The sequence below is a fragment of the Rhinopithecus roxellana genome, chromosome 20 (assembly GCF_007565055.1).
Source record: "Rhinopithecus roxellana isolate Shanxi Qingling chromosome 20, ASM756505v1, whole genome shotgun sequence".
In the NCBI taxonomy this organism is placed as follows: Eukaryota; Metazoa; Chordata; class Mammalia; order Primates; family Cercopithecidae; genus Rhinopithecus; species Rhinopithecus roxellana.
In genome coordinates, this window is record NC_044568.1 from 8,650,345 (window position 1) to 8,677,684 (window position 27,340).

General features: G+C 47.3%; 1 protein-coding gene across 1 annotated transcript; it reads right to left on the reverse strand.

The window, feature by feature from the left end:
- Positions 1 to 905: 905 nt before the first annotated feature.
- On the reverse strand, positions 906 to 26,449 carry LOC104682148 (eukaryotic translation initiation factor 3 subunit C). The gene is given in 22 exon segments (XM_010388681.2): positions 906 to 1,099; positions 1,197 to 1,359; positions 1,461 to 1,548; positions 1,632 to 1,697; positions 1,791 to 1,950; positions 3,948 to 4,311; positions 9,633 to 9,713; positions 9,715 to 9,858; positions 10,084 to 10,274; positions 11,876 to 11,969; positions 12,105 to 12,230; positions 12,425 to 12,566; positions 13,361 to 13,464; positions 13,589 to 13,748; positions 21,463 to 21,590; positions 21,977 to 22,086; positions 22,536 to 22,590; positions 22,777 to 22,902; positions 23,122 to 23,311; positions 23,411 to 23,476; positions 26,025 to 26,155; positions 26,294 to 26,449. Coding segments are annotated over 21 exon segments (2,742 nt in total). The 5' UTR covers positions 26,126 to 26,155; positions 26,294 to 26,449; the 3' UTR covers positions 906 to 1,016.
- Positions 26,450 to 27,340: the final 891 nt, after the last annotated feature.

Here is a 27,340-nt window from a genome sequence, read left to right on the forward strand (position 1 = left end):
GCCGAGTGTGGTGGCAGGCGCCTGTAGTCCCAGCTACTCAGAAGGCTGAGGCAGGAGAATGGCGTAAACCCGGGAGGTGGAGGTTGCAGTGAGCTGAGATCGTGCCACTGCACTCCAGCCTGGGTGACAGAGCGAGACTCCATCTCAAAAAAAAACAACCAACAACAAACAAAAAACACAATCAACACAACTTAGATGATCAGAAAACAACCACATGCTTAGATATCACAGCAAAGGCCCAGTCTCTAAATGCACCCTCTTACTGATGGCACCTGTCTTGTTATGAACAGGTAACAGTGCATCTACACTTGTCTATACCAGCTCTCCCTTCTCCCTGCCTGGTGAACCCTGAGTCCAACCGTCACTACTGTCTCCACTACGCCTTTCCTGATGTTCCCCCCACCAACCCCCCGATCACATCCTCAATACATCCGTGACTTTTTTTTTTTGAGACAGTGTCTCGCTGTTGCCCAGGTTGGAGCACAGTGGCGTGATCTTGGCTCACTGCAAAACCTCCACCTCCCAGATTCAAGTGATTCTCCTGCCTCAGCCTCCCAAGTGGCTGGGACTACAGGCATGTGCCTCCACGCCCGGCTAATTTTTGTATTTTTAGTAGAGAGGGGGTTTCACTATGTTGGCCAGGCTGGTCTGGAACTCCTCATCTCACGTGATCCACCAGCCTTGGCCTCCCAAAGTGCTGGGATTACAGGCGTGAGCCACTGCACCTGGCCTTTTAAAACACCCATTATAACTTATGTTATTACAATTTTCTGTTAAATGTCAAAAAGCAACAAGCTCTTCAAGGTCAGGAATGTGTTCAGTTCACCTCTGCATCCAAACCTTGTGTCTGTCATGTGGGTAGAAGCTCAGAAATATAATCAGCAAATGAATGGGCTCAACACACCTTTGTGGCAACAAGCAATCAACCATAACAACTTTAAATAGACTTTTAATGCCTGAGGTGTGGCTTAGGACTTCAAGGTTGGATAGTCTAGGCGTGAGACAGAGTGGAGAGCTCAGTAGGCTGTTTGAGATGGCTGCTGGCGGTAGCCACCGCGGCGCATGTAGCCCTCGTTTTTGCGGTAGCCGTCCTTCTGGTCTGCAGGAGAGAGATGGGAAGGATTGGGAGGGAGTGCCAGGGGAGAGGCTGTGAGGGTACCAGAAGCCGGGCGAGGAGAGGAGCCGGAAGCACTCACCTCGGAAGTAGCCCCCGTAGGTGCCCTGTTTGTGGTCAAACACTCGCTCGTTGTTCTCCACCAGGCTGCCCAGCTTCTCGGCCAGCTGCAGAGCCAGGTTCTGCTGGGCAGTGGGCTCGGTGCGGTGCATTACCACTGTCTGCGTTGGCTGGTCCAGGGAGGCCTGACAGGTGCGAGGCAGAGGAGGGGACACGATACAGATCAGGCCCCTCCACTCCAATCCCTCCATGGCTCCACCTGCCCGCTTCCCACCCCGGCCCCTACCATCAGCTCCTCATTAATGATCATTTTGCTGATGATGGAGTGCACAGTGGGCAGATCCAGCTCAAACATGTCTGACAGTGTCTCCATGCTGGGGAGAAAGGAGAGGACGGGGCAGTCAGGACCCTTGCCCACAAGGCTGGGGCCCTTCTGTGTCCCCAGGGCCCAGCCTACCTGATGGAGTCGTAGACACTGCTGTAGGTGAAGAGGTAGGTCCTCAGTGACTCTTCCTGGATCTTCCTGTGGGAAGAGGGGAGAGAAGGGACAACGGGGCCTCAGGCAAGGGGACAACCAGTCTCTTCTCCCCCGACCCATCACGGCCTGTCTGCTCACCTAACCAGCATGGTGCGGACTTTGTCAGCCTCGGGAAAAAGGTCCCACACTTTCCCATTCATCTTCTCATTGATGATAAAACTGTGACAGGTCTTCCAATCACCCATCTTCATGGCCTTGGAGGCAGCGACCACATGTTCCCGCATGGACTCAGGAGGACCTGACAGGGTGGGAATGAGGCAGAGCCTAGGGAAGTTGGGACCAGGACTCCTGCCCCATTAGCACTCTTTAAGGAGGAACAGAGGCTGGAGGAGTAAACCATATTAGATAGAGACTCTCCCTGCCTCTCCACCAAAGAGCCATGCAGTCGCCCAAACCACTCCATCTGCACAAACATACTTAGGTTTGAACTCAATCAGTCCATAGACACACTTCAGGCGACTGCTGAACACCTCGAAAATGTTGACAAATTGTGCGTGTGTCCTCATGTACATCTTCCTGGGCTACAGAGCGAGACTCTGTCTCAAAAAACAAAACAAAACAAAACAAAACCACCTCTGCCAGCTCAACTGGAATGGAATTTACCAACCCTTCCTCACTCACATCACCTTCATGAATGGTGCCATGCCCATGCATCAATTACACTGTTGCCAGATTATTATTCTTCCAAGCAGGTTACTTTCTTTCCTTAAAAAACTTAGCCCTGGTCAAAATTATCTCTAAAATCACAGGTTTTATGTATTAATTATAAACTCAGGCCCCCAAATACAATCCTAAGACAAGCCAGGACGGTAAGACATGGTACACCGTAGTAACTGGAATTCAGGGTAGACAAAAGTGCAAAAGTTCTAAGGCTAGAAATGGGTGGCAGACAGAGAAACATGAACATGCAGACTCCGAAGCAAGCACAGCAAGCTCAATGCGAACAGGGATCAGGTGCAAATGGAACCACAGGAGCAGGGCTAAGTGTAAGGAAAGGCACACAGCCCTCCTGGATGAACCTCCATTTTAACCATATTAACACTTGCAAAAGGCAAGGTTGGTCCGGGCGCGGTGGCTCACGCCTGTAATCCCAGCACTTTGGGAAGCCGAGGTGGGCGGGTCACCTAAGCTCAGGAATTCAAGACCAGCCTGGCCAACATGAGGAAACCCCATCTCTACTAAAAATACAAAAAATTAGCCAGACGTGGTGGTGGGCACCTGTAGTCTCAGCTATTTGAGAGGCTGAGGCAGCAGAATCACTTGAACCCGGGAGGCAGTGGTTGCAGTGAGCCAAGATCGTGCCACTGCACTCCATCCTGGGTGACAGTGAGGCTGTCTCTCAAAAAAAAAAAAAAAAAAAAGACAAGTTTAGAGGGTCAAAGAATATTTCTCTACAAGCCAAACAACAGTGCAAAGCTGATGCAAACTGGCTTTTGGAACTACTGTAGGGAGAAATTGAGAGGCAGGGACTGTGGAGAAGCAGATAGCCCTTTCCCATCACTGTTACTTCAGCTCCAGCCAAGGCTAGCTCTGCAGGAAGGCAGGGCCAGGAGTGACAGACTGCCAATATTCTAAGACATGAAAATTCCAATTCTCACGGGAAATTTCTGCACAAAGTAAGTCTCACTACATAAGCCAAACAAAAATGTGCCTAAAGGAACCTGCCCTTTAGCCCAGACATATACATGACCAGGAGAGGAAAAATCTGTAGGGGGATGTGGCTGTGGACACTGGGCTTGGCTCACTCGTCAAGCCCTCCTGTGGGCCAACGTCACAGGAAGGGCGCAGCTCAATTCCTTTCCAGTAAGTCACCACTCACTGCAACCCTGCAAGATCTGTCTTTCAAAAGGGACCAAAGGAATCAATGTTAGCTTCTTGAACAATAAGGCTCTATGACAGTTGGTTTGGCTGGAATGTAATGTACATCATGGGAAGAAAAGGGAAAGGTCAGAGGTACACATGAGCTGTGTTAAACTCGGGCGAGTCACTTAACTTCTCTGTGCCTCAGTTTCTCCACTGGGAAAACGGGTATTACTAATATCTACAGCATAGGGTTATTACTAAAGCAGATTAAGTTAATTATTTGTAAAACACTTAGGACAGTACCAGGCAGAGGAGGTGTCATTACATCAGACGGAGTTGAGTGGTGGGAGAGTTACTCCCTTCACTTCTCTTAATCCTCATGTGTAATCAGGGAGTGAGGCAGCCTGCTGAACCCTGGAGCTCCACACTCACCCAGCAGGGGCTGTCGCTCGCCCACGCGGAGCTGGTGGTGGAACTGCTTGCTGATCATGCGTCGGCGGGCATCGCTCTCGTGGGCGGCCATGTAGGGGATCTCCAGGAGCATGGCAGACACCAGGTAGACACACTCCAGCAGCTCCAGGTTGATGTGCAGGTGGAAGGGGACCTGCCGGCGCCGCTCCACCTTCTCCTGCTCCTGGTTGCGCTCCTGCAGGCTGCGCAGCAGCAGGCCCTGGCCCAGAAGCTCCTTGGCTCGGCCACTCGACTGGATGTCCAGCAGGGCATTGTGTGCGTCCTTGGTCAGGCCTTGGCGAAAGGCACAGATGCCCAGCTGCACCATGGTGCGGTTGTAAAGAATCTGGGGGCAAAGGGTAATAATGCACTCAGAGGTGACAGCCGTAAGACAAGTCTTCATTTATTCCATAACTAAGCCGGGCGCGGTGGTTCACGCCTGTAATCCCAGCACTTTGGGAGGCTAAGGCGGGAGGATCACTTGAGCCCACAGGTTTAAGATGTGCCTGAGTAACATGGAGACACTCTATGGCTAAAGATAAAAAACCAAAACAAAACTAAACAAATCTACTTTAAGTGCCTACTATGTGCTGAGCAATAGGCTGGGAGGGAGAACAAAATAGACAAGTCCCCACCCTGCATGGAGCTTACATCTAGGGGTGGGGTGTGGGGGGCACGAGAGCCGCACTATGAGGACGGTGACTCACGCTGAGAAGAAAAATAAAGCAGAGAATGGAGCCAGGAAGGGAGTCTGTGCGGTGGTGGAGGCTCAAACGTTTACATAACTACAGAAGGCCTCATTGGGAAAGAATGTTTGAGTAAAGACCTAAAGAGAGAGCAAGTCATGCAGATATCTGGGGAAAGAATATCCTATAAAAAGGAAAAGTAAACACAGTGATCCTGTGGAAGAACCGGGCCAGGTATATTCAAGAAACAAGGGGGCTGGGCGCGGAGGCTGTAATCCCAGCACTTTGGGAGGCCGAGGCGGGCGGATCACGAGGTCAAGAGATCGAGACCATCCTAGCTAACACGGTGAAACCCCGTCTCTACTAAAAATACAAAAAATTAGCCGGGCTTGCTGGCAAGTGCCTATAGTCCCAGCTGCTTGGGAGGCTGAGGCATAAGAATGGCGTGAACCCGGGAGGCGGAGCTTGCAGTGAGCTGAGATCCCGCCACTGCACTCCAGCCTGGGAGACAGAGCGAGACTCCGCCTCAAAAAAAAAAAAGGGAAACAAGGGGCGTGACACAGCTAGGGCTGGGAAAAGACACCACCACAAGCTGGGGGATGGGCAAGCACCAGTCATTTTATGAGTTTTAAGACAGGAAACCATGGGAAGGTTTTGAGCAAACAGGTGACATGATCTGACATAACTGAACAGGTTAATCTGTATTATAAACAGAACAAAGGGACTGAAGAGACACAAAGGCAGAATCAGAGAGAAGTCAGATGATGGTGGCTTAGAGCAGAGGGTACAAGCAGAAGTGACAGGAAGTGTTCTGATAATGGACTGTGAACAGGAACGGCTGGTGAATCAGATGCAGTATATGAGGGAAAAGTTCAAAACAAGAATGACTCCAAGGTTTCTGGTCTAAGCAACTGGGAAGAGGGACTTGGCACTAATAGGAGAGACGGTAAGTAGTACAAATCTTGGGGGAAAAGGCTAAGTGTATTCATAACAACAACAAAAATGTGGAGATCAATGCCAGTCATAAGCTTACATGCAAAAAGCCTTAAATATGTTAGCAAACAGAATCCAGCAATATATAAATATAAAAGAGACAATATACATGACCAAACTGGATATACCTCAGGAATAAAAGGTTAGTATAAAAATGTAATGAACTCGGCTGGGCATGGTGGCTCATGCCTGTAATCCCAGCACTTTAGGAGGTAAAGGCAGGTGGATCATGGGGTCAGGAGTTCGAGAGCAGCCTGCCCAACATGGTGAAACCCCGTCTCTACTAAAAAAACAAAAGTTAGCTGGGTGGTGGTGTGCACACCTGTAATCCCAGCTACTCGAGAGGCTGAGGCAGGAGGATTGCTTGAGCCAGGGAGGCGGAGGTTGCAGTGAGCTGAGATTGCGCCACTGCACTCCAGCCTGGGCGACAGAGTGACACCCTTTTTCAAAAAACAAAAAACACACAATAATGAACTCATAGTTATTCATTATATGAATAGAATGAAGGAGAAGTAACCGGGTATTTCTTTCTTCTTTGAGACAGTCTTGCTCTGTTGCCCAGGCTGGAGTGCAGTGGCGTGATCATGGCTCCTGCAGCCTTGACATCCTGAGCTCAAGCAATCCTCCTACCTCAGCCTCCTGAATAGGTGGGACTACAGGCGTGCACCACTACGTCTGGCTAATTTCTGTATTTTTTTGTAGAGACAGGATTTTGCTCTGTTGCACAGCAATGAAGATAGTATGGGACTTGCTTAAGGACAAAAAGAAAAATGAATGGGACAGAAGGGAATGACCTGAAAAACACCTACTCTTATAGGTAATGTGGTTTTTCACATTATTTTCCACAAAGACACCAAACCAATACAATAGGGGAAAGGAAGTCTTTTCTACAAATAATGCTAGAACAACTAGGTATCCATATGGAGGAAAAAAGAAACCCTGATCCCAACCACACCAGATGCAAAAATCAAACCAAGACCAACTATAAGACTCAATGTAAAAGCTAAAACCCATAGCAACTTACGAAAAAAAAAAAAAAGAAAAATTCAAAAAATCCTCATGAATTTCAAATAGGCAAAGGTTTTTTAGACAGGATCCAGAAAATAATTACTATAAAAGAAAAAACTGGGCCGGGTGTGGTGGCTCATGCCTGTAATCCCAGCACTTTGGCAGGGTGAGGCGGGTGGATCATGAGGTCAAGAGATTGAGACCATCCTGGCCAACATGGTGAAACCCCATCTCTACTAAAAAATTTAAAAAATTAGCTGGGCGTGGTGGTACGTGCCTGTAGTCCCAGCTACTCGGGAGGCTGAGGCAGGAGAATCGCCTGAACCCGGGAAGTGGAGGTTGAAGCAAGTCAAGATCAAGCCACTGCACTCCAGCCTGGTGACAGAGCAAGACTCTGTCTCAAAAAAACAAAACAAAACAAAACAAAAAACGGATATATTAGATTTCATCCAAAGGCATGGTTAAGAAAACGAATAAGCAAATCAGACTGGAAGAAATATTTTCAAAACATATCTGAGGTCAGGGGTTCCAGACCATCCTGGCCAACATGGTGAAATCTCGCCTCTATTAAATATACAAAAATGAGCTGGGTGTGGGGACACACGCCTGCAATCGCAGCTACTTGGGAGGCTGAGGCAAGAGAATTGCTTGAACCTAGGAGGTGGACATTGCAGTGAGCCGAGATTGCGCCACTGCACTCCAGCCTGGGCAACACAGTGAGACTATGTCTCCAAAAAAAAAAAAAAAAAATCGGACTCAGGACTAGTTATCCAGGATAGATAAAGCACTCCTATAACTCAATAAAGTAAACAATCCAATTGTTTTAAATGGGCAAGAATTGACCAGATATTTCACAAAAGATAAATGGCCAATTAACATAAATGGCCAATAAACATAAAAAAGTAGCCAATATCCATAGTCACCAGGCAAATGCAAACTAACACTACGATGAGATACCATTAGACAACCAACTAAAATGTAAAAGACCTTTGAGTAGACGGGTGTGGTGGCTCACGCCTGTAATCCCAGCACTTTGGGAGGCTGAGGTGGGTGGGTCACCTGAGGTTCAAGACCAGCCTGGCCAACATGGTAAAATCTTGTCTCTATTAAATATACAAAAATCAGCCTGGTGTGGTGGCACATGCCTGTAATCCCAGCTACACGGAATGGTGAGGCAGGAGAATGGCTTGAATCTGGGAGACAGTGGTTGGAGTGAGCCAAAATTGCACCACTGCACTCCAGCCTGGGCAACAGAGCGAGCCTCTGTCTCAAAACAAAAACATACACACATACACACACACACACACATACACACACACCCACACCAACTAAAATATCTTTGAGACCAGCCTGGGCAACATAGTGAGACCCTGTCTCTACAAAAAATAAAAAATTAGCAGGCATGGTGGCACATGCCAGTAGCCTCAGGACTATGGAGGCTGAGGTGGGAGGATCACTTGAACCTGGGAATTTGAGGCTACTGTGGGCCATGATCATGCCACTACACTCAGCCTAGGTGACAGTGCAAGACCTTGCCTCAAAAAACAAAAACAAGTTTAAAAGACCCAATATCACTGTCGGCACGATGGTTCACTCCTGTAATCTCAGCACTTTGGGAGGCTGAGGTAGGCAGATCACTTGAGGTCGGGAATTTGAGACCAGCCTGGCCAATGTGGTGAAACCCCAACTCTACTAAAATACAAAAATTAGCCAGACATGGTGGCGGGCGCCTGTAATCCCAGCTACTCAGGAGGCTGAGGCAGGAGAATCACTTGATCCTGGGAGGTGGCGGTTGCAGTGAGCTGAGATTGCCCCACTGCACTCCAGCCTTGGTGACAGAGCGAGACTCCGTCTCAAAAAAAAAAAAAAAAAAAAGACCAACACCACCAAAAATTGACAAGGAACCTCCAAACACTAGCAGGAGAGTAAAATGGTATAACCACTTCTGAGTTTCTTACAGCCAGGCTTTCCCATCTGTCCCCAGTCATTCCAGTCAACCCATCCCTCTTCTGCACCCATCAGAAAAGTCTAGTCAGTGTGCCCCAAAAAGGCCATCTCCCACTCCCAGGACCCAGAACCTTCCCGTCCCACAGCTTTGAAAAAAATCCCAACTGCCAACCTGCAGCAGCTTCCTACATCAGAGCCAAAAACTGGAAATAAACTGGGTGTCCACCAAGAGGAAAACAGATACAGTGATATGTTCATACCGTGCAATAAAAACATAAACAGAAGGGCTGTTTAAAAACCACCATTGCCGGGCGCGGTGGCTCAAGCCTGTAATCCCAGCACTTTGGGAGGCCGAGACGGGCGGATCATGAGGTCAGGAGATCGAGACCATCCTGGCTAACATGGTGAAACCCCGTCTCTACTAAAAAAATACAAAAATCTAGCCAGGCGAGGTGGCGGGCGCCTGTAGTCCCAGCTACTCAGGAGGCTGAGGCAGGAGAATGGCGTAAACCCAGGAGGCGGAGCTTGCAGTGAGCTGAGATCCAGCCACTGCACTCCAGCCTGGGCAACAGAGCGAGACTCCGTCTCAAAAAATAAATAAATAAATTAAAAAACCAGCATTACCCCCAGACAGGTTCACCAGGTGCTCTACACATAAACATTTCCTAGTTGCCTTGAATACACTTTTACAGGATCTACACTTCCACACACAGCTTTTTTTTTGTTTTTGTTTTTGCTTTTTTTTGACACAGAGTCTTGCTCTATTGCCCAGGCTGGAGTGCAGTGGCAATCTGAGCTCACTGGAACCTCTGCCTCTTGGGCTCAAGCGCTACCAAGCCTGGCTAATTTTTTTTTTGTAGACAAGAAATTATGTGTTTACATGCAGGAAGACTGCAGGATGCTGGCATCTGGGAAAGACTAAGTGTCTAGTTAAATTTGCACCAGTCACACACGCGGCCGTTCTGGTTAAGCCAGTTTGCCAAGAGGCCAGGGGCCTGGCATCTCCTTCACCTCCAAGGCCTCGCCATCCTACCTGCACTGGCGGGTCTGCGTGCTGAATGTTGTCCTGCAGGTGGCTCATAAGCATGAGGTCGCGGGCCTGGTACCAGCGGGAAGTGCAGAGCGTGGTGGTAGATGTGGCAGAGGATGGCGCATGTGCGGATCCGGTCTGTGCGGTCCTTGGCATAGATGTACTTGCACAGTCTCTCCATCAACACGGCCGAGTCCTCGCCCTCATTTTCTGCCTGGTCTTGCTCAGACTGGGGAGGAAGGGAGGTTATTTGCAAAGGAGATCCAGCTTTAAAAGGCACAGGTTCTAGCAACCAAAGATGAGACTCTATCCAGTCTCTTTCTAATACGTCAGTTTCCCTCCCTGCTCCACCTGGGGAAATCTAGAGAGTAACAGATTTGCCGTCAAGTCCTCACAGAAGAGGAGGGCAGGCGGACACACCCGTTCCCCTCTGCCATGACTGCCATGCGCTCACCTTTGAGGAGCCCTCGGGCGGGGTCAGCTGCCGCTGATGGGCCTTGTAATCAAACTTGTAGTAGGTGTGCAGGATGCGCAGCAGGTAGATGCGGCAGACCTCCTCGGTAGTGCCCTTCTCCTCCAGGTAGCGCTGCACGCGCTCGATGATGGCACACACCTGGGCTTCATCCTTCAAATGCTCCACATACTCTGGCAGGGAGAGCACTCATCCTTGTCTCAATTGGGCAGCCAGGCTTTCCCATCTGTCCCCAGTCATTCCAGTCAACCCATCCCTCTTCTGCACCCATCAGAAAAGTCTAGTCAGTGTGCCCCAGAAAGGCCATCTCCCACTCCCAGGACCCAGAACCTTCCCGTCCCACAGCTTCGGAAAAAAATCCCAACCGCCAACCTCTGCCAATAAGGGTCTACAAGGCCTGGCCCTTGCCTGGTCTCCCACGATTCTCCCTCTGCCTTCCTGTGCTGGAGTCACACTGGCCTTTTTACTCCTGGAACATCAGGCTCGCTCTCTGCTCCTCCTGTCAGGCACTGTCTTCAGCTGATTCTTCCCCTAACTCCTCCTCGTTGGATCTCACCTCTGGTGGCCCCTACTTAAGGGTGCTTTCTCCAGCTGCCGGCTACAGCAGCCACCCCTCCAGTCACTTTTTACCACAGGGCCCTATTTTAACTCCGAACTCATACTTTACATCATCTAGAATTATTATTATTTTTTGAGGTGGAGTTTTACTCTTTCGACCAGGCTGGAGTGCAGTGGTGCAATCTCCGCTTACTGCAACCTCTGCCACGCCGGGTTCAAGGGATTCTCCTGCCTCAGCCTCCCACATAGCTGGGATTTACAGGCACCTGCCACCACTCCTGGCTAATTTTTGTATTTTGAGTAGAGCCGGGGTTTCACCATGTTGGCCAGGATGGTCTCAAACTTCTGACCTCAGGTGATCCAACTGCCTCAGCCTCTCAAAGTGCCAGGATTACAGGTGTGAGCCACTGCACCCGGCCCAGAATTATCTTGTTTAATATCTTTTTTTTTTTTTTTTGATATGGAGTCTTGCTTCTGTCACCCAGGCTGGAGTGCAGTGGTGTGATCTCATCTCACATGCAAGTTCCGCCTCCCAGGTTCATGCCATTCTCCTGCTTCAGCCTCCCAAGTAGCTGGGACTATAGGCGCCTGCCACCACACCCGGCTATTTTTTTTTTTTTTTTTTTTTTGTATTTTTAGTACAGATGGGGTTTCACCATGTTAGCCAGGATGGTCTCGATCTCCTGACCTCGTGATCCGGCTGCTTCGGCCTCCCAAAGAGCTGGGTTTACAGACATGAGCCACCGCGCCCGGCCATATCTTACTATTATTATTTGTCAAACTGCCTTTCTCCATCCAGCACAAAAGGTAAGCTTTTGGCTGCCATGTTAATCACTACACCCTTGACTTGATGGGCACATTCGCACTTTTACTGAGTAAACTATGCTGCCCTTTCACACCCCAATGCCTCTCATCCAAGCTAAACAAGAGAATTGAATAGATGCCTTACCCCAAAGGTTCTCAAAGTATAGCCCTGAGACCAGCAACCTGGGAGCAGGCTACAGGTGCACGTTCTCAGGCCCCACCCAGACCTACGAAATCAGAAACGATGGGACTGGGAGCCAGCATCTCATCAGGCCCTTCCACGTGAATGCTGGAGTAAGGAAACGCTGGCTTTTCAAGCACTCTGACTTTGTAAAATCCTTACAAAGTTCTAAACCTAGTATTATTCCCTGAAGTTTTCCTCTCAGCAAAGCTCACGCTTGCTCAGGCTCACCTTGGGAGTGAGGGTCAGTATTTTGCATTATTTTGGTAAATTCTTCATCCATTCGTTCCACCAGAGTTAGGATGCAGCCACGGACACGCAGTGGCTGAAAAGGAAGGCGAAGGAGGAGTCAACAAATTAGCCCAGATCTCAGTCTCAAACCTCAACCCTAGGGTCCCACTGAGCCTTCCCAAAGCATAAAACACACACCTCCAGTTATCCTGCCAACTCCTCCCTTTACCTGGTCAGCATTGTGGAGGTTCTCACTCTCTTCCAGAATATTCTCTCCAACAAAAATGTTGGGATTTGCAAACAGGATGTCCATAAGCTCATTGATGCAGTCCAGGCACTTCCCCCACATCTCTGGCTGCCAAGATTTCAGACCACAGCAGAGTCAGAGGAGTGAAGGTAGAGTAAGCGGATGCCTCCCCCTTCGGCAGGAATCTTGGGGCCTTCCACCACCAAGACTGCCTCCATAGCCCCTGAGTCTTAAGACGCTAGGTACCCTCTTCCCCCGACCCACTAGCTATGCCCTGAGATGCTCCTCTTCACTGCTCTCACCTTCATGTAGGTTGCCAGGTTGGGGTTGTAGTCATAGAGAGAGGCGATGATATTGAACTTGATCTTGACAATGACGCCCTCTCCCAGGTTGTTTTCTGCTGCAATCTGAACCAGCAGTTGCAGCAGCTCAATCTGGGCAGCACTAGAGGGCCAGAGAGCTGGGTGAGGCTTTAGAGACAAATCACAAAGTCTCTCCCAGGATGCCCTCTTCAGATAACACCCTGTCCTCACCACCCGTATCCCTGCTTCTCCTTTATAAATTCCAAACAGAAGCAGCAATAAACCCAACCATCCTGGAATGCTGTGAAATGCTTCACACCGACCACCATTCTCTGTTACCTAATAACTAAAGAGGGTAAACACTCTTTCAGTTTTTTAATCTTAAAAAAAAAAAAAAAGAAAAACAAGGGCTGAGAGTAGTGGTTCATGCCTGTAATCTCAGCACTTTGGGAGGCCGAGGCAGGCGGATCACTTGAAGTCAGGAGTTTGAGACCAGCCTGGTCAACACGATGAAACCCTGTCTCTACTAGAAGTACAAAAATTAGCCAGGGATGGTGGCAGGTGCCCGTAATCCCAGCTACTCAGTAGGCTGAGGCAGGAGAATCGCTTGAACCCAGAAGGCAAAGATTGCAGTGAGCCGAGATCGTGCCACTGTACTCCAGCCTGGGCAACAGAACAAGACTCCAAAAAAAAAAAAAAAAAAAAAAAAAAAAAGGAGAACATTATCTCATTGTATAGATGGGAAAACAGACCCAAAAGATTAAGTGATTGGTTTTAGGTCACAAGAAGAGTAAACAAACAGCAGATAACGGACTGAGGTGTCCCAAGCACACCATTCCTCTACTATAGCCACACACAGACCCTCCCAACAACCCTTCCCCCAACCTCCACCCTCTGCCACCCTGCAATCCCACCACCCAGGCCCATGAATCTTACCGATCAGTTCCCTTCTTTCCTCGTGCCTGTAGGATCTCATTCAACTTCTTGATAACAACAGCGTGGGTGATCTCAGTTCCCTTGGCAAACATTTTTGGCTTCTCCTGTATCAGTACATATCCTGTCATGTGCATGCCAGCGGGAACCTGTTTTTGCCTTTTCCCCACAAGGGGACCTTTATGCCCTCCCAAACTGTTCCCCAATTCATTTTACCTCTGAAATCCTCACCTTAACCAAGGGCACTCCACCCCGGACCCTTTCCCACTCCCCGCCTTCATTGTCCTCCTCCTCCTCATCCAGGCGCTTGGATTTCCTGTCGTGCTTCTTCTTAGCTTTGTCCTCCCGTTTCTTCTCGGCTGCCTTCTTGTCCTCATCTGTGGTGGGTGCCCTGCCAGCAGACATGGGAAAAGATGACAGATCAGCCTTCCCCACCTCTAAGGCTTCTTCCTCCCATCAACTTCCTCTTTTCCTCCAACAGCTCCTGGGTCCAAGTTATGCTCTATAAGAATGACCTAGAGAGCACAGTTAACCATAACCTAGCCATCTCTAGTAAGACAGAGTACTAACCAGGCCACTGTAGACGTATTAATAGAAACAACCTGTTGGCTAGGCGTGGTAGATCACTTGACATCAGGAATCCAAGACCAGCCTGGGCAACATGGTGGAACCCCATTTCTACCAAAAGTACAAAAATTAGCCGGGCACGGTGGCGCACGCCTGTAGTCCCAGCTACTTAGGAGACTGAGGCACGAGAATCGCTTGAACCCGGGAGGCAGAGAAGGCTGCAGTGAGCCATGATCACGACACTGCACTTCACCCTGGGCAACAGAGCGAGACTCAGTCTCCAGGAAAAAAAAAAAAAAGAGAGAGAAAAGAAAAGAAATAATCTGTCATTTTGCTCCAAAGCTAACATCGACAGTTTTCCAAAGAATCCACAAATAACTTATTTTCTTTGATACCAGTTGCTTTCTCCAGACTGACCAACTAATCATTCGCCAAAAATGAATCAGTTTCCCCAAATGTATAAAACATTTTTTTCTCTTTTTTACTCTTCCTAAACTGTTTCATCCCTTTCTCTCCTCTCTTCTTATGACAACTGATTAATCTAAATTCTGAATTTTAAAAAAATGTTCACTACAAAAAAGGTCCCCACAAAACAGAAAAAGATCACCAGCTACCTTGAAATGGTCTTAGACTACTGGATGTTGCCTGAAACCATCTCCAGACTTTCACATGTATTCATGTAACAAAATACAAACCAAATGGCAGAGACAAATTACTTCAAACTTTGCACAGATACTGAAGAATAAATCTTTCCAGAAACACTCAATATTTTTGAAACCTCATATGTAATTATCATAATCTACCATTTGAACATTTAAAAATAAATTTCATTTTCACTGCTTAGTAGGTTTGAATATGCTTTTGGAATAGTCTATAAGTTTACCAGTTAAATTAAAGTCTTCCCTTGCCAGAAGACCAATGCCATAACTCTCAACAAAAGTGTATGGACTGGCCAGGCACAGTGGCTCAAGCCTGTAATCCCAGCACTTTGGGAGGCCGAGGTAGGTGTGTTGCTTGAGCCCAGGAGTTCAGGACCAGCCTTGGCGACAACGGAAAAAGTCTGTCTCTATTAAAAAACAACAACAACAAAAGCTTACGGATCTTTCCCCTGTACCACACTCTAATAATGATGATTCACTCTATAGGTAAAATCCTTTGCAAATATGCAAAGTATGTTCATTAAACTAAAACCTCTTGGTCTAAACCATCTCTATAGCTCTGAGATCAGAAGAGCTAAAGCTATTTTTTAAAATTAATGCTTCAAAAGAACTTAATCTTCCTTGGCCTAAAATATTACTCCTAGCACTAAAGATAGTATGATACACACCTCAAAACGGAAATGTACTATTATACAAAATTCTAACTGAAAGACCTAAGACTTGGCTTGACCTCTCCCATGACAGACTGTATTCTGGTATATTCATATCTTGTTAGAAATTATCAGATAACAAATGTTTATATCCTCAGCTATATAATCAACAGATGCAAGTGACATTTCTAAATGAGTATTTCCTCTAGTTAATACACAGTTAAGAGACTAAAAAGTCATTATTGAGAGACACCAACGGAAGTCAGGCCTAACTACACTGCAAGGGACCACACCATTTTCCCATGCCTTCCCAACCACAACTACTGATGGAAAGCCCTAGATGTATACCCTGGCTAAGGATCCTAACTTGTATATTCGGTCTCACTAGAGATCCTGGGGTTCACTTAAAAAACAAAAACAAAAAAACGCCTCCAGAATCAAGTAACTCTCAGAAGTAGAAAGCAGCTCTGTAAGAGTTCACAAGTCGCTGGGCACGGTGGCTCACGCTTGTAATACCAGCACTTTGGGAGGCTGAGGCAGGCGATCACGAGGTGAGGAGATCAAGACCATCCTGGCTAACATGGCGAAACCCCGTCTCTACTAAAAATACAAAAATTAGCCAGGCGTGGTGGTGGGCGCCTGTAGTCCCAGCTACTTGGGAGGCTGAGGCAGGAGAATCGCTTGAACCAGGGAGGCGGAGGTTGCAGCGAGCCAAGATTGCGCCACTGCACTCCAGCCTGGGCGACACAGCAAGACTCCATCACAAAAAAAGAGTTCACAGGTCAATCATGACATCAGGTATAGATGAACTTTCCTCCTAAAACCTTCAGATCACCATAAGACAACAGATGGCCTTATCCTACATCAAAGAGGCTGAAGCTCATGAGAATAAACCCACTCCTTTACAAGCTTGTTTTGAACAAAAGACGAAGGATGAGAAATGCTGATGAGGGAAAGGGTATATTTAGACTGGCTGAACCTGGAGTTGCTGAAAACCCTCACTGGCAGAGGGCCTATCACGTTTTCTAGAACATCCACCAACCATGGGTGGCATACCCAAGGAGAGTTAATATCAGAGTTTACACAGAAAAACGGACAAGCAGAATCCACTGTTCTGTGGTTTTGCTCTCTCTCCTTATCCCTCTTTCTCCTATATAAATCCTGCTTTTGCTTAGTTGGAAATTAATCTGAAAATTTGTCTCCCTTGTTATACAAGAGAAATAGTGTCTGTGAATTATTCTTCTACACTGCAAAGCCACAAACTCTGAATGTCAAAAAGCTTCTGACACTTGAAATTCTAAACATTGTTTTTTCAAGGGTTTTCCTCAGAACGTTGATTCAACTAATTTTAGATTTTTTTGATCAGGTATACAAGTTAGTTTACAGGTTAATAAAAAAAATTTGGCCAGGTGCGGTGGCTCACGCCTGTAATCCCAGCACTTTGGAAGGCTGAGGCAGGCGGATCACGAGGTCAGGAGATCGAGACCATCCTGGCTAACACCGTGAAACCCCATCTCTACTAAAAACACAAAAAAATTAGCCGGGCGTGGTGGCAGGCGCCTGTAGTCCCAGCTACTCGGGAGGCTGAGGCAGGAGAATGGCGTGAACCCAGGAGGCAGAGCTTGCAGTGAGCCAAGATCGCGCCACTGCACTCCAGCCTGGGCAACAGAGCAAGACTCTGTCTCAAAAAAAAAAAAAAAAAAAATTCAAGGATAACCTCTAAAAGCATAGCATGTAACTCCCAAACCAGCAGAGACAAACAAAATGAATAATAAGAAAATATATATAATCTAGAAATGGCGGGGGAGGGGTGGGGGGAAGAGGATGAGAAAATACATGTATGCTAGGCGCAGTGGCTCATGCCTGTAATCCCAGTACTCTGGGAGGCTGAGGCAAACGAATCATCTGAGGTCAGGAGTTCGAGACCAGCCTGGTCAACATGGTGAAACCTCGTCTCTACTAAAAATACAAAAATTAGCTGGGCTTGGTGGTGCTCACGTGTAGTCCCAGCTACTCAGGAGGCTGAGGGATGAGAATCACTTGAACCCAGGAGGCAGAGGTTGCAGTGAGCCAGGATTGCACCACTGCATTCCAGCCTGGGCAACACAGTGAGACGACTCCTCAAAAACAAAAACAAAAAACAAAAAACAAATAAAAGAAAAATAAAATACAGGTTGAATATCCCTTATCTGAAATGCTTAGAATCAGAAGTGTTTCAAATTTCAAATATTTGCATACATATAAAATAAGGTATCTTGGGAAGGGCTCCAAGTCTAAATATGAAATGTGTGTGTTTCATCTATACCTTATACATACAGCCTGATAGTAACTTTACACACTATTTTAAATAATTTTATGCATGAAACAAAGTTTTGACTGCAACCTGTCACATGAGGTCAGATGTGGAATTTTCCACTTATGGCACTCTAAAAGTTTCAGACTTTGGAATTAGAGATGCCCAATCTTTAGAAGACAATGAATTTCAAAATAATTATAATGAAAGAAACTACCCCCTCCAAATTACATACTGTTGATTCCATTTACATAAAATTCTATGAAATGCTAACTTACCTAGTGATAAAAAGCAAATTAGTGGTTGCCCAGGGAGAGGGTGAGGAAACTGAGGCAGGGGAGAAGTATTACAAAGTCGAAGGTGGAAATGTTTAGGTGTGAAATTTTTAGGACATTATGTTTTGATTGTGGTGAATTCTATGGGTGTAAACACAAGTCACAACTTATTAAATTTAACTTTAAGGCTGGGGGCAGTGGCTCACGCCTGCAATACCAGCACTTTGGAAGGCCAAGGCAGGTGGATCATGAGGTCAGGAGATCGAGACCATCATGGCTAACACAGTGAAACTACATCTCTACTAAAAGTACAAAAAATTAGCCAGGTGTGGTGGCGGGCGCCTGTAGTCCGAGCTACTCAGGAGGCTGAGGCAGGAGAGTGGTGTGAACCCGGGAGGCGGAGGTGGCAATGAGCCGATATCGCATCACTACACTCCAGCCTGGGCGACAGTGCAAGACTCCGTCTCCAAAAAAAAAAACAAAAAAATTTAACTTTAAACAAGTGCAGTTATTGTATGTCATTTACACTCCAATAAAGCTATTACAAAATCTAAAATAAAGAGGATAAACAGAAAGTATAAGATATCATAAAATGGTCAGAATAAATACATTGATAACCACAATAGGCTGGGCACAGTGGCTCACGTCTGTAATCCCAGCATTTTAGGAGGCCCAGGCAGAAGGATCACTTGAGCCCAGAAGTTCGAGACTATTCTGGGCAACAGGGCAAGACCCCGTCTTGATAAAAAGTAATTATGTAGACACATATAAAGAACGATTTTATACATATATAAATAACTACAATAAATGTAAATGAACTAAATTGCCAGAAAAGCAGAGATCAAGTTCTGGTGGTCATTGCACAAAGTGAATGTACTAAATGCCACTGATTTGTACACTTGAAAATGGTTAAAATGGCAACGTTATGTACCACAATAAAAGAAAAAAAAGCAGAGATTTTATGAGATTAAAAAAAAAAAAAAAACAAAGACTTAGCTGTGCTTAGAGACACTCTTTTTTTTTTTTTTCCTCCTGAGATGGAGTCTTGCTCTGTTGCCCAGAGCTGGAGTGCAATGGCATGATCTCGGCACACTGCAACCTCCGCCTCCCAGGTTCAAGCAATTCTCCTGCCTCAGCCTCATGAGTAGCTGGGACTGTAGTCACGGGCCTCCACGCCAGCTAATTTTTTTGTATTTTTAGTAGAGATGGGGTTTCACCACGTTGGCCAGGCTGGTCTCGAACTCCTGACCTTGTGATTTGCCTGCCGCTGCTTCCCAAAGTGCTGGGATTACAGGCGTGAGCCACCATGCCCAGCCAAGAGATACTCTTAATCAGAGCATGGCAGAGTTAAAAATAAAAAGACAGGAAACCTCCTTTTCATAAATGTCCTTTATCAGGTAGAGGGAAGCTCCCTTCTATTCCTAGCTTCCATCTTTTATCAAGAAGAAATACTAGGATTTTTTTCAAATGCCTTTTTTTGCATCTGCTGAGATGACTCTATGGCTTTTGTCTGTTATTCTACTGATATAGCGTATTAGTTGATTTTCATATTAAAACATCCTTCTATTATTGGGATAAATCCTACTTGGTTATTAAATTTTTTTAAAAAAACTTTTTTGGGAGATGAGCCCACCCATCCTCCATCCCCCTACAGGCAAGGAGGGGGTGCTCCCATATAATCCTTATTGTATGTCACTGGGTTTGGTTTTCTACTATGTTGTTGAGGACTTTTGAGTCTATATTTATAAAAGTATAGCTTTACAGTCTTACAGTTTCCTTTTCTTTTGTTTTTTTTTTGTGACAGAGTCTCGCTCTGTCACCCAGGCTGGAGCGCAGGGGTGCAATCTTGGCTCACTGCAACCTCTACCTCCTGGTTCAAGCGATTCTCCTGCCTCAGCTTCCCGAGTAGCTGGGACTATAGGCGCCCGGCACCATGTCTGGCTAATTTTTTGTATTTTTAGTAGAGATTGGATTTCACCATGTTAGCTAGGATGGTGTCAATCTCCTGACCTCGTGATCCGCCCGCCTCGGCCTCCCAAAGTCCTGGGATCACAGGTGTGAGCCACTGCGCCCAGCCTTGATATCTTAAGTTTAATTTTAGGTCCCACTTGCTCCCTCAGACAGGAGCATTTGTGCAACACATATGTGCAGTGCACATCACACACCAGAGTCCACACAATGGGAGACTTCAATACACAATTATTCAAAGACAAAAACGCAAAGTATAGTAGATATAAAAGATCTGAACCAATAGTAACCTGATAGTTCTGCAAGATGTCAACAGGTTAAAAAAATGAGTTTCATGATCAAGCAACTTTTTGAGACGGTTAATAAAACAAAGTTAGGCATATTTTATTCTCATGGAACTTTTCAGAGGTGGTTGTAAACCCTCCAAGAAGGGGCTGATAGTCAATGTGGCCCAGACCTTGACCAGCGTTCCCTGAAGCACTTGACAAAAAAAAGCTTCTCAACAAAATGCCCACCAAGTAAGTTGTTCAGCCTGTCTAGACTCCTAGAGGGTTGGAAACTCACTACCTCCCTAAAGTAGCATGATCACAACATTTAAACGCAGGAAAGCAATCTTAAGAGCAATAATCTTCCCATTAAAAGGGTACTATTTGTCTGGGTGCAGGGGCTCACGTCTATAATCCCAGCACTTTGGGAGGCTGAGGCAGGAGGATTGCTTGAGCCTAGGAGTTCGAGATCAGCATGGGGAACATGGTGAAACCTCATCTCTATTAAAAGCACAAAGAATTAGCCAGGTGTCCTGGAGTGTACCTGTAGTCCCAGCTACTCAGGAGCCTGAGGTGGCAAGATCACCTGAGCCCAAGAGGTTGTGGCTGCAGTGAGCCAAGATTGCATCTCTGCACTCCAGCCTGGGAAGAGCGAGAGCCTGCATCAAAAGAGCACTACTTACCTGTAGTTTGCCCAAACTGGCTAAGAAAAAATAAATAAAAACGCTATTTTTAGTGAGCTTGAGATTTCACTCCCATGGAACACAAAGGAGGAGGTATCACTTTTATTTCAAAAGAAGAAACTGAGACTTAAGGTCAAGTAACTTACACAATGTTGTACAGCTGCTAAAGGCTGGGAGACAGAATCCACACTGGGATCCTGCCCCATTCTGACTGTCCCAGTAAAGGTCATGAACACTTGCAGCAGTCTGTATGCTGTATGTGTACTAAGAAGTTATCAGGAAGGGTAACAACAGTAGCAATGCACACGGAGGGCTCACCACACGCCAGTCCTAGATGAACTACTGTCTTACATTACACCTCCCTGTATTCCTGCAGCTATTCTGGAAAGGAGGGTTCCCTGCCTTATTTTACAGATGAGAAAACTGAAGATTAGACAGGTTAAGTAGTTTGTCCAATGTCCCACAGCTATCGGGTGCCAAAGTGAGATGTGCACCCAATCTACACATAGCAAGTAAAGCTGTGGGTACATATTTGGACTCTGGAGTCTTCAATTCTCATCTTTAGGATGCATTAGCTTTGTGACTTTAGCCAACTAATATACTTGACTCTCTAATCCTACTGTAAAATGCTAACAGTTGGCTTCTCCAACCTAAAAGGACTCAAGGAAGAATCAGTAATCTTTGAGACAGTTAAGGGCTTTCCACCAGTTCCAGTGTAATCCTAGGTCCCACTACTTTCCTTACTTTTTAAGAAATCTTGAGGCCAGCGCGGTTTGTTTCCCTTCTTCCTCCTCTGAGTCGGAATCAGAAGATGTGGAACCTGTGTCCCAGTCCTCATCATCTTCAGAATCTTCTGAGTCCTCATCTTCATCCTTAGAGGGAAAAAAAGACGATCAGCAAGAAGAAGATAGGGAGATTGACCAGTGTCTCTACCCTCTTTACTAACGTGTATATGAGATTTATTTTCATGAGTAGAACAAGAGCGGCTACTCATGGAATCAAGATATCAAGGTCTGGAACTGACCATCAAGTCCCAGAGTGATGCTGCAATTTGGCTGCAGGGACACACACAGCTTCCCCTAGCAGAGCTGGGCCCAGATCCCTGTTTGCCCACTGCTGCCAATGTAAGAGGAAGCCTGTTCTCAATTCCACTAAAATTCACCCCTTCCAACCCTAGGGGTTTGAGTCTTATCTTTTTCCCCCAAGGACTCAGGAACGACCTCTGGCAGGAAATCACCCATCTAACCCTGGCTCTTACATCCATCTTTTTGAGGAACTTGCGACTCTCCCCAGAAGGAGCTTCTGATTTCTTCTTCAAGAAAGTTGCAGCACTGACTCCGTCCTCATCCTCATCCTCATCTGAAGAGCCTAGTGGGAATGGAGGGAGAAAAACATCCTGAATGTTGGCCAGGTGCGGTGGCTCACGCCTGTAATCCCAGTACTTTGGGAGGCTGAGGAGGGCGGATCTTGAGGTCAGGAGATGGAGACCATCCTGGCTAACACGGTGAAACCCCATCTCTACTAAAAAATACAAATTAGCCAGGCACGGTGGCGGGCGCCTGTAGTCCCAGCTACTCGGGAGGCTAAGGCAGGAGAATGGCGTGAACCCGGGAGGCGGAGCTTGCAGTGAGCCGAGATCGTTCCACTGCACTCCAACCTGGACGACAGAGCAAGATTCCATCTCAAAAAAAAAAAAAAAAAAAAAAAAAAAAAGATCTTGAATGTTGAAAAGCCAGACTGGAGGGCAGACAAGAAACCAGGCCAAGGGCAGTGCTAACACTGGACTTTCTATTTGCAACAAAGGTTCTTTTGCTCACCTTCTGAATCTTCCTCGTTTTTCTCAGCATCTTCATCCGCAGACTGCTCGGGGTTCTGGACAGAGGGAAGTGAGAGAACAATCATGGATGCTCTCCAGCCATCAGTCCACCCCACCCCTCCACCCGACAGTTCTGTCATGCTTCCCGCTCCAGTCACACCTCCCACTAACAATTCCATCTTTGGGCCTCCGTCATGGGGTCACCATTCCCAGTTCAGTAAGTGTGCCTCTAGCCTCCCCACCTGCTTGTAGCTTGTGATATGGGACTCAAAATCACGGTTGTATTTTCGGATCTTCTGGCGCAAGGTGCTCAGAGCCTTGGCATTGTTCTTGTTCATCTTCTTCTTCCCTTCCTTATCTTCCCAAAGCTAAAGGGAAGAAGAGGAGAGAAACAGAGAACAGTGATCTGAAACTAAGTAACATTTCCTAAACTCCAGGCTTCTCCACTTTTGAGTCTTACTATCAGTACACCACTGGTACTGCTTATTAACTACATCTGTTAGCTCATTTTTAAAAGATCCTATACATCCCACCACTAAAAGTACAAAACCATGAATAAGCGGTGGTAATAAATATAGGCATCACACCTCATTAAGATAGTCCTCTAGGTCAGCCAGGATGCGGATATAGAACCGGGGGACACCTTCTTTGTCCACAATGCTTTTGGCCTTCCCATATGCTTTTCCCAGGAGCTCAAACTCTTCCAGGCACTTGGTGACATCACGAATCTTCATGGCATTACGGATGGTCCGGATAAGGTTGGTCAGCTCCTCAAACCTGGGTTGGGAGCCCAATATCACATTGAACCTGACCACTGAGGGAAAACTCACCACTGCTCCCAGAGACTCCCATCACCCAGCCTCCCCATGGCTTCACCTCTTGTCCTTGGCACTACGGACAACTCTCTTGGTATCTTCTTCATCCTCGCTCAGCAACAATGGCCTGTTTGGAAGGAACACAGACCATTAACCTCCTTTCCCACTCTTTCCAAAAGACCGCTATTTCCCTTCTCAGGACAGGTAGAACTGAGTAATCCAGGTCATCCACACCACACCCATAACCTTTTTGACTCCTCATTAAGGCCACTTCATATACAACTCAATCTTTTAAGTGTGCGCTAAGTAAGGCCTTTTGCTCAGTGTTGTAGCAAACACAAAGATGACAGCCACTATCCTCTCAAAAACCAACAAATAAAGGTGCTTATTTACTGTGTAACTAATGACATAGAGACATAAGTCACTACAGAAGAACTGAAAAAAAGAGGTAGTGAAAAACGATACTTGAGCTATAATGAACAGAAAAGGCTTCAGGGAGGTGGTACCTAATCTAGATCTTAGCAACATTTCCCAAAGTATGACAGGCCAATAGCAAGGAGAAAGTCTCAATGGCATTAACACCTCCACTGCTAGTATTTTCCTACAATAGTTAAGACCAGACCACAGGCTCACAGTCAGCAATAGTATCTCTATTTTTTTTTTTTTTTTTTTTTTTTTTTTTGAGACGGAGTCTTGCTCTGTCGCCCAGGCTGGAGTGCAGTGGCCGGATCTCAGCTCACTGCAAGCTCCGCCTCCTGGGTTCACGCCATTCTCCTGCCTCAGCCTCCCGAGTAGCTGGGACTACAGGCGCCCGCCACCTCGCCTGGCTAGTTTTTTTTTTTTTGTATTTTTTAGTAGAGACGGGGTTTCACCGTGTTAGCCAGGATGGTCTCGATCTCCTGACCTCATGATCCGCCCCTCTCGGCCTCCCAAAGTACTGGGATTATAGGCTTGAGCCACTGCGCCCGGCGTATCTCTATTCTTTTTGTTAAGAGACAAGGTCTCACTATGTTGCCTAGGCGGCCTCCAACTCCTGAGTTTAAGAGATCCTCCCACCTCAGCCTCCAGAGTAATTGGGACTACACACATGCACCATCTTGCCTGCCTCTTTTTCCTTTTTATTATTTTTTGGGTTATTTTGGGGTTTTTTTTTTTTTGAGGCAGAACTTTGCTTTTATCGCCCAGGCTGGAGTGCAATGGTACAATCTCGGCTCACTGTGACCTCTGCCTCTCAGGTTCAAGCGATTCTCCTGCCTCAGCCTCCTGAGTTGCTGGGGTTACAGGCAGGTGCCACCACACCTGGCTAATTTTTGTATTTTTAGTAGAGATGGGTTTCACCTTATTGGCCAGGCTGGTCTCAAACTCCTGACCTCAAGTAATCCGCCCACCTCAGCCTCCCAAAGTGCCGGGATTATAGGCTTGAGCCACCTGCCCAGCCTGGATTATTTGGTATTTTATGGCAAATGACATTGGTTTCCACCTGTGGAAGTGACATGAAATCATATGCACACTGGCCTATACATGTGCAATACATACTTTTTTTTTTTTTTTTTTTTTTGAGGCGGAGTCTCACTCTGTCGTCCCGACTGGAGTGCAGTGGCCGGATCTCAGCTCACTGCAAGCTCCGCCTCCCGGGTTTAGGCCATTCTCCTGCCTCAGCCTCCAGAGTAGCTGGGACTACAGGCGCCCGCCACCTCGCCCGGCTAGTTTTTGTATTTTTAGTAGAGACGGGGTTTCACCGTGTTAGCCAGGATGGTCTCGATCTCCTGACCTTGTGATCCGCCCGTCTCGGCCTCGCAAAGTGCTAGGATTACAGGCTTGAGCCACCGCGCCCGGCCACAATACATACTTTTAAAACAGTAGCACAAGCATATGGCAGATGTTTAAGAAACACCATTCCAGCGGGGCATAGTGGCTCATGCCTGTAATCCCAACACTTTAGAATGCCAGGCAGGAGGTTCACTTGAGCCCAGGAGTTCAGAACCAGCCTAAGCAACACAGTGAGATCCCTTCTCTACAAAAAATTAAAAACAATTAGCCCGCCGCGATGGCGTGCGACTGTAGTTTCATCTACTTGAAAGGCTGAGGTGAGAGGATAGCTTGAGATCTGAAGGTCGAGGCTGCGAACTATGACCCCTCAAAAAAAAAAGGGGGGAAAGAAAAACCATTCTATTGTTTCAAAGGGTTAAAAAAAAATTATGTACAGAATCGGGGGATGGGCATTTCCGTAGAGGTGAACAGACATATAAAACGTTTAAGCACCTGCGTACACAGCAGGTGGCCAGACTTCAGAGTCACATCAGGGGGCTCCCAGATACCAACCAAGCATTTTGCATTTCCTTCTACGAGCAGTGAGAAGTCACTAAGGACTTCTCGGCGGTAAGATGAGAGGAGAAAGGTAGAGGCTGTAGACTTAAGGCCAGTTAGGAAGCTGATGCAACGGATCTCGCCAGTGGGAAACCCGTGATTCTATCCCTTGTGCCTGGTGGGTGGCCTCCCGCTATCACAGTCCTCTAAGGCTGTCTCTCCAACACCGCTCAGATCCCGCAAACTGGTCATTGTCCGAACCCGCTCTCCCCGCCCTCACCTCCATCCCCTCCCATGTACACTGCTTTCCACAGCCCGCCTAACCCCGCACTCCCAGAATCGTCACGGGCATCGCCCCTGCAACTCACTGTTTGCCATAGTTGCCTCCGACAGGTTTAGTGACTAGCTCCTCCCCGGACAGGGACGACTCGGACTCGCTGTCCGAACCCGTAGTGAAAAACCGCGACATGGCGACTGCGCGGAGGTGCTACGGCCGGACCTGCCGGGGAGCCAAGGCGTCACCGGCCACGCGAAGAAGCCCGGGCCACCACCTCCCGATGCCCGACCCCTCACCGGCCCCACCCGGACCTCCACCCGGGTCTCCCACCACGAAGCACGAGGCCCAAAGAATACCAACCAGCTGAGCTCGCGAGTCACACCGCAGATCCGTGACAGCGGAAACGCCGAGAGAGACGGCGGGTCCTCACCTCACTTCCGGGAAGTGCCGACGAACTACACTGGGAGACTACAAGTCCCAGTGGCCTTCCCACGATACGGGGGCGGGGACAAGCCTGAGGTAACCGAGCACTGAGACCTTGACTGCAGGCGTTGCGAATCCTGCCGCGCATTGGTGTCGGGATTTAAAACACGAAGATCGGCGGGGCGAGGTGGCTCACGCGTGTGATTACAGCATTAATAGGCATTAACAGTATAGAAGTAGATAATCCTGCCGGGTGCGGTGGCTCACGCTGTAATCCCAGCACTTTGGGAGGCAGAGGCGGGCAGATTACCCGAGGTCGGGAGTTCGAGACCAGCCTGACCAATATGGAGAAACCCCCATCTCTACTGAAAATACAAAATTAGCCAGGCATGGTGGTGCATGCCTGTAATCCCAGCTACTCGGGAGGCTGAGGCAGGATAATCGCTTGAACCCGGGAGGCGGAGGTTGTGGTGAGCCGAGATCGAGCCATTGGACTCCAGCCTGGACAACAAGAGCGAAACTCCATCTCAAAAAAAAAAAAAAAAAAAAAAAAAAGAAGAAGAAGTAGACAATACTAGCCAGGTGCAGTGACTCACTCCTGTAATTCCAACACTCTGGGAAGCTGAGGTGGAGGCTGAGGTGGGTGAATTACCTGAGGTCAGGAGTTCGAGACCAGCCTGACCAATATGGAGGAACCCCATCTCTACTAAAAATACAAAATTAGCCAGTCGTGGTGGTGCATGCCTGTAATCCCAGCTACTCGGGAGGCTGAGGCAGGAAAATCGCTTGAACCCGGGAGGTGGAGGTTGTGGTGAGCTGAGATCGTGCCATTGGGCTCCAGCCTGGACAACAAGAGTGAAATAACATCTCAAAAAAAAAAAAAAAAAAAAAAAAAAAAAAAAAAAGAAGTAGACAATGCTAGCCAGGTGCAGTGGCTCACACCTGTAATTCCAACACTCTGGGAGGCTGAAGTGGGCGAATCAC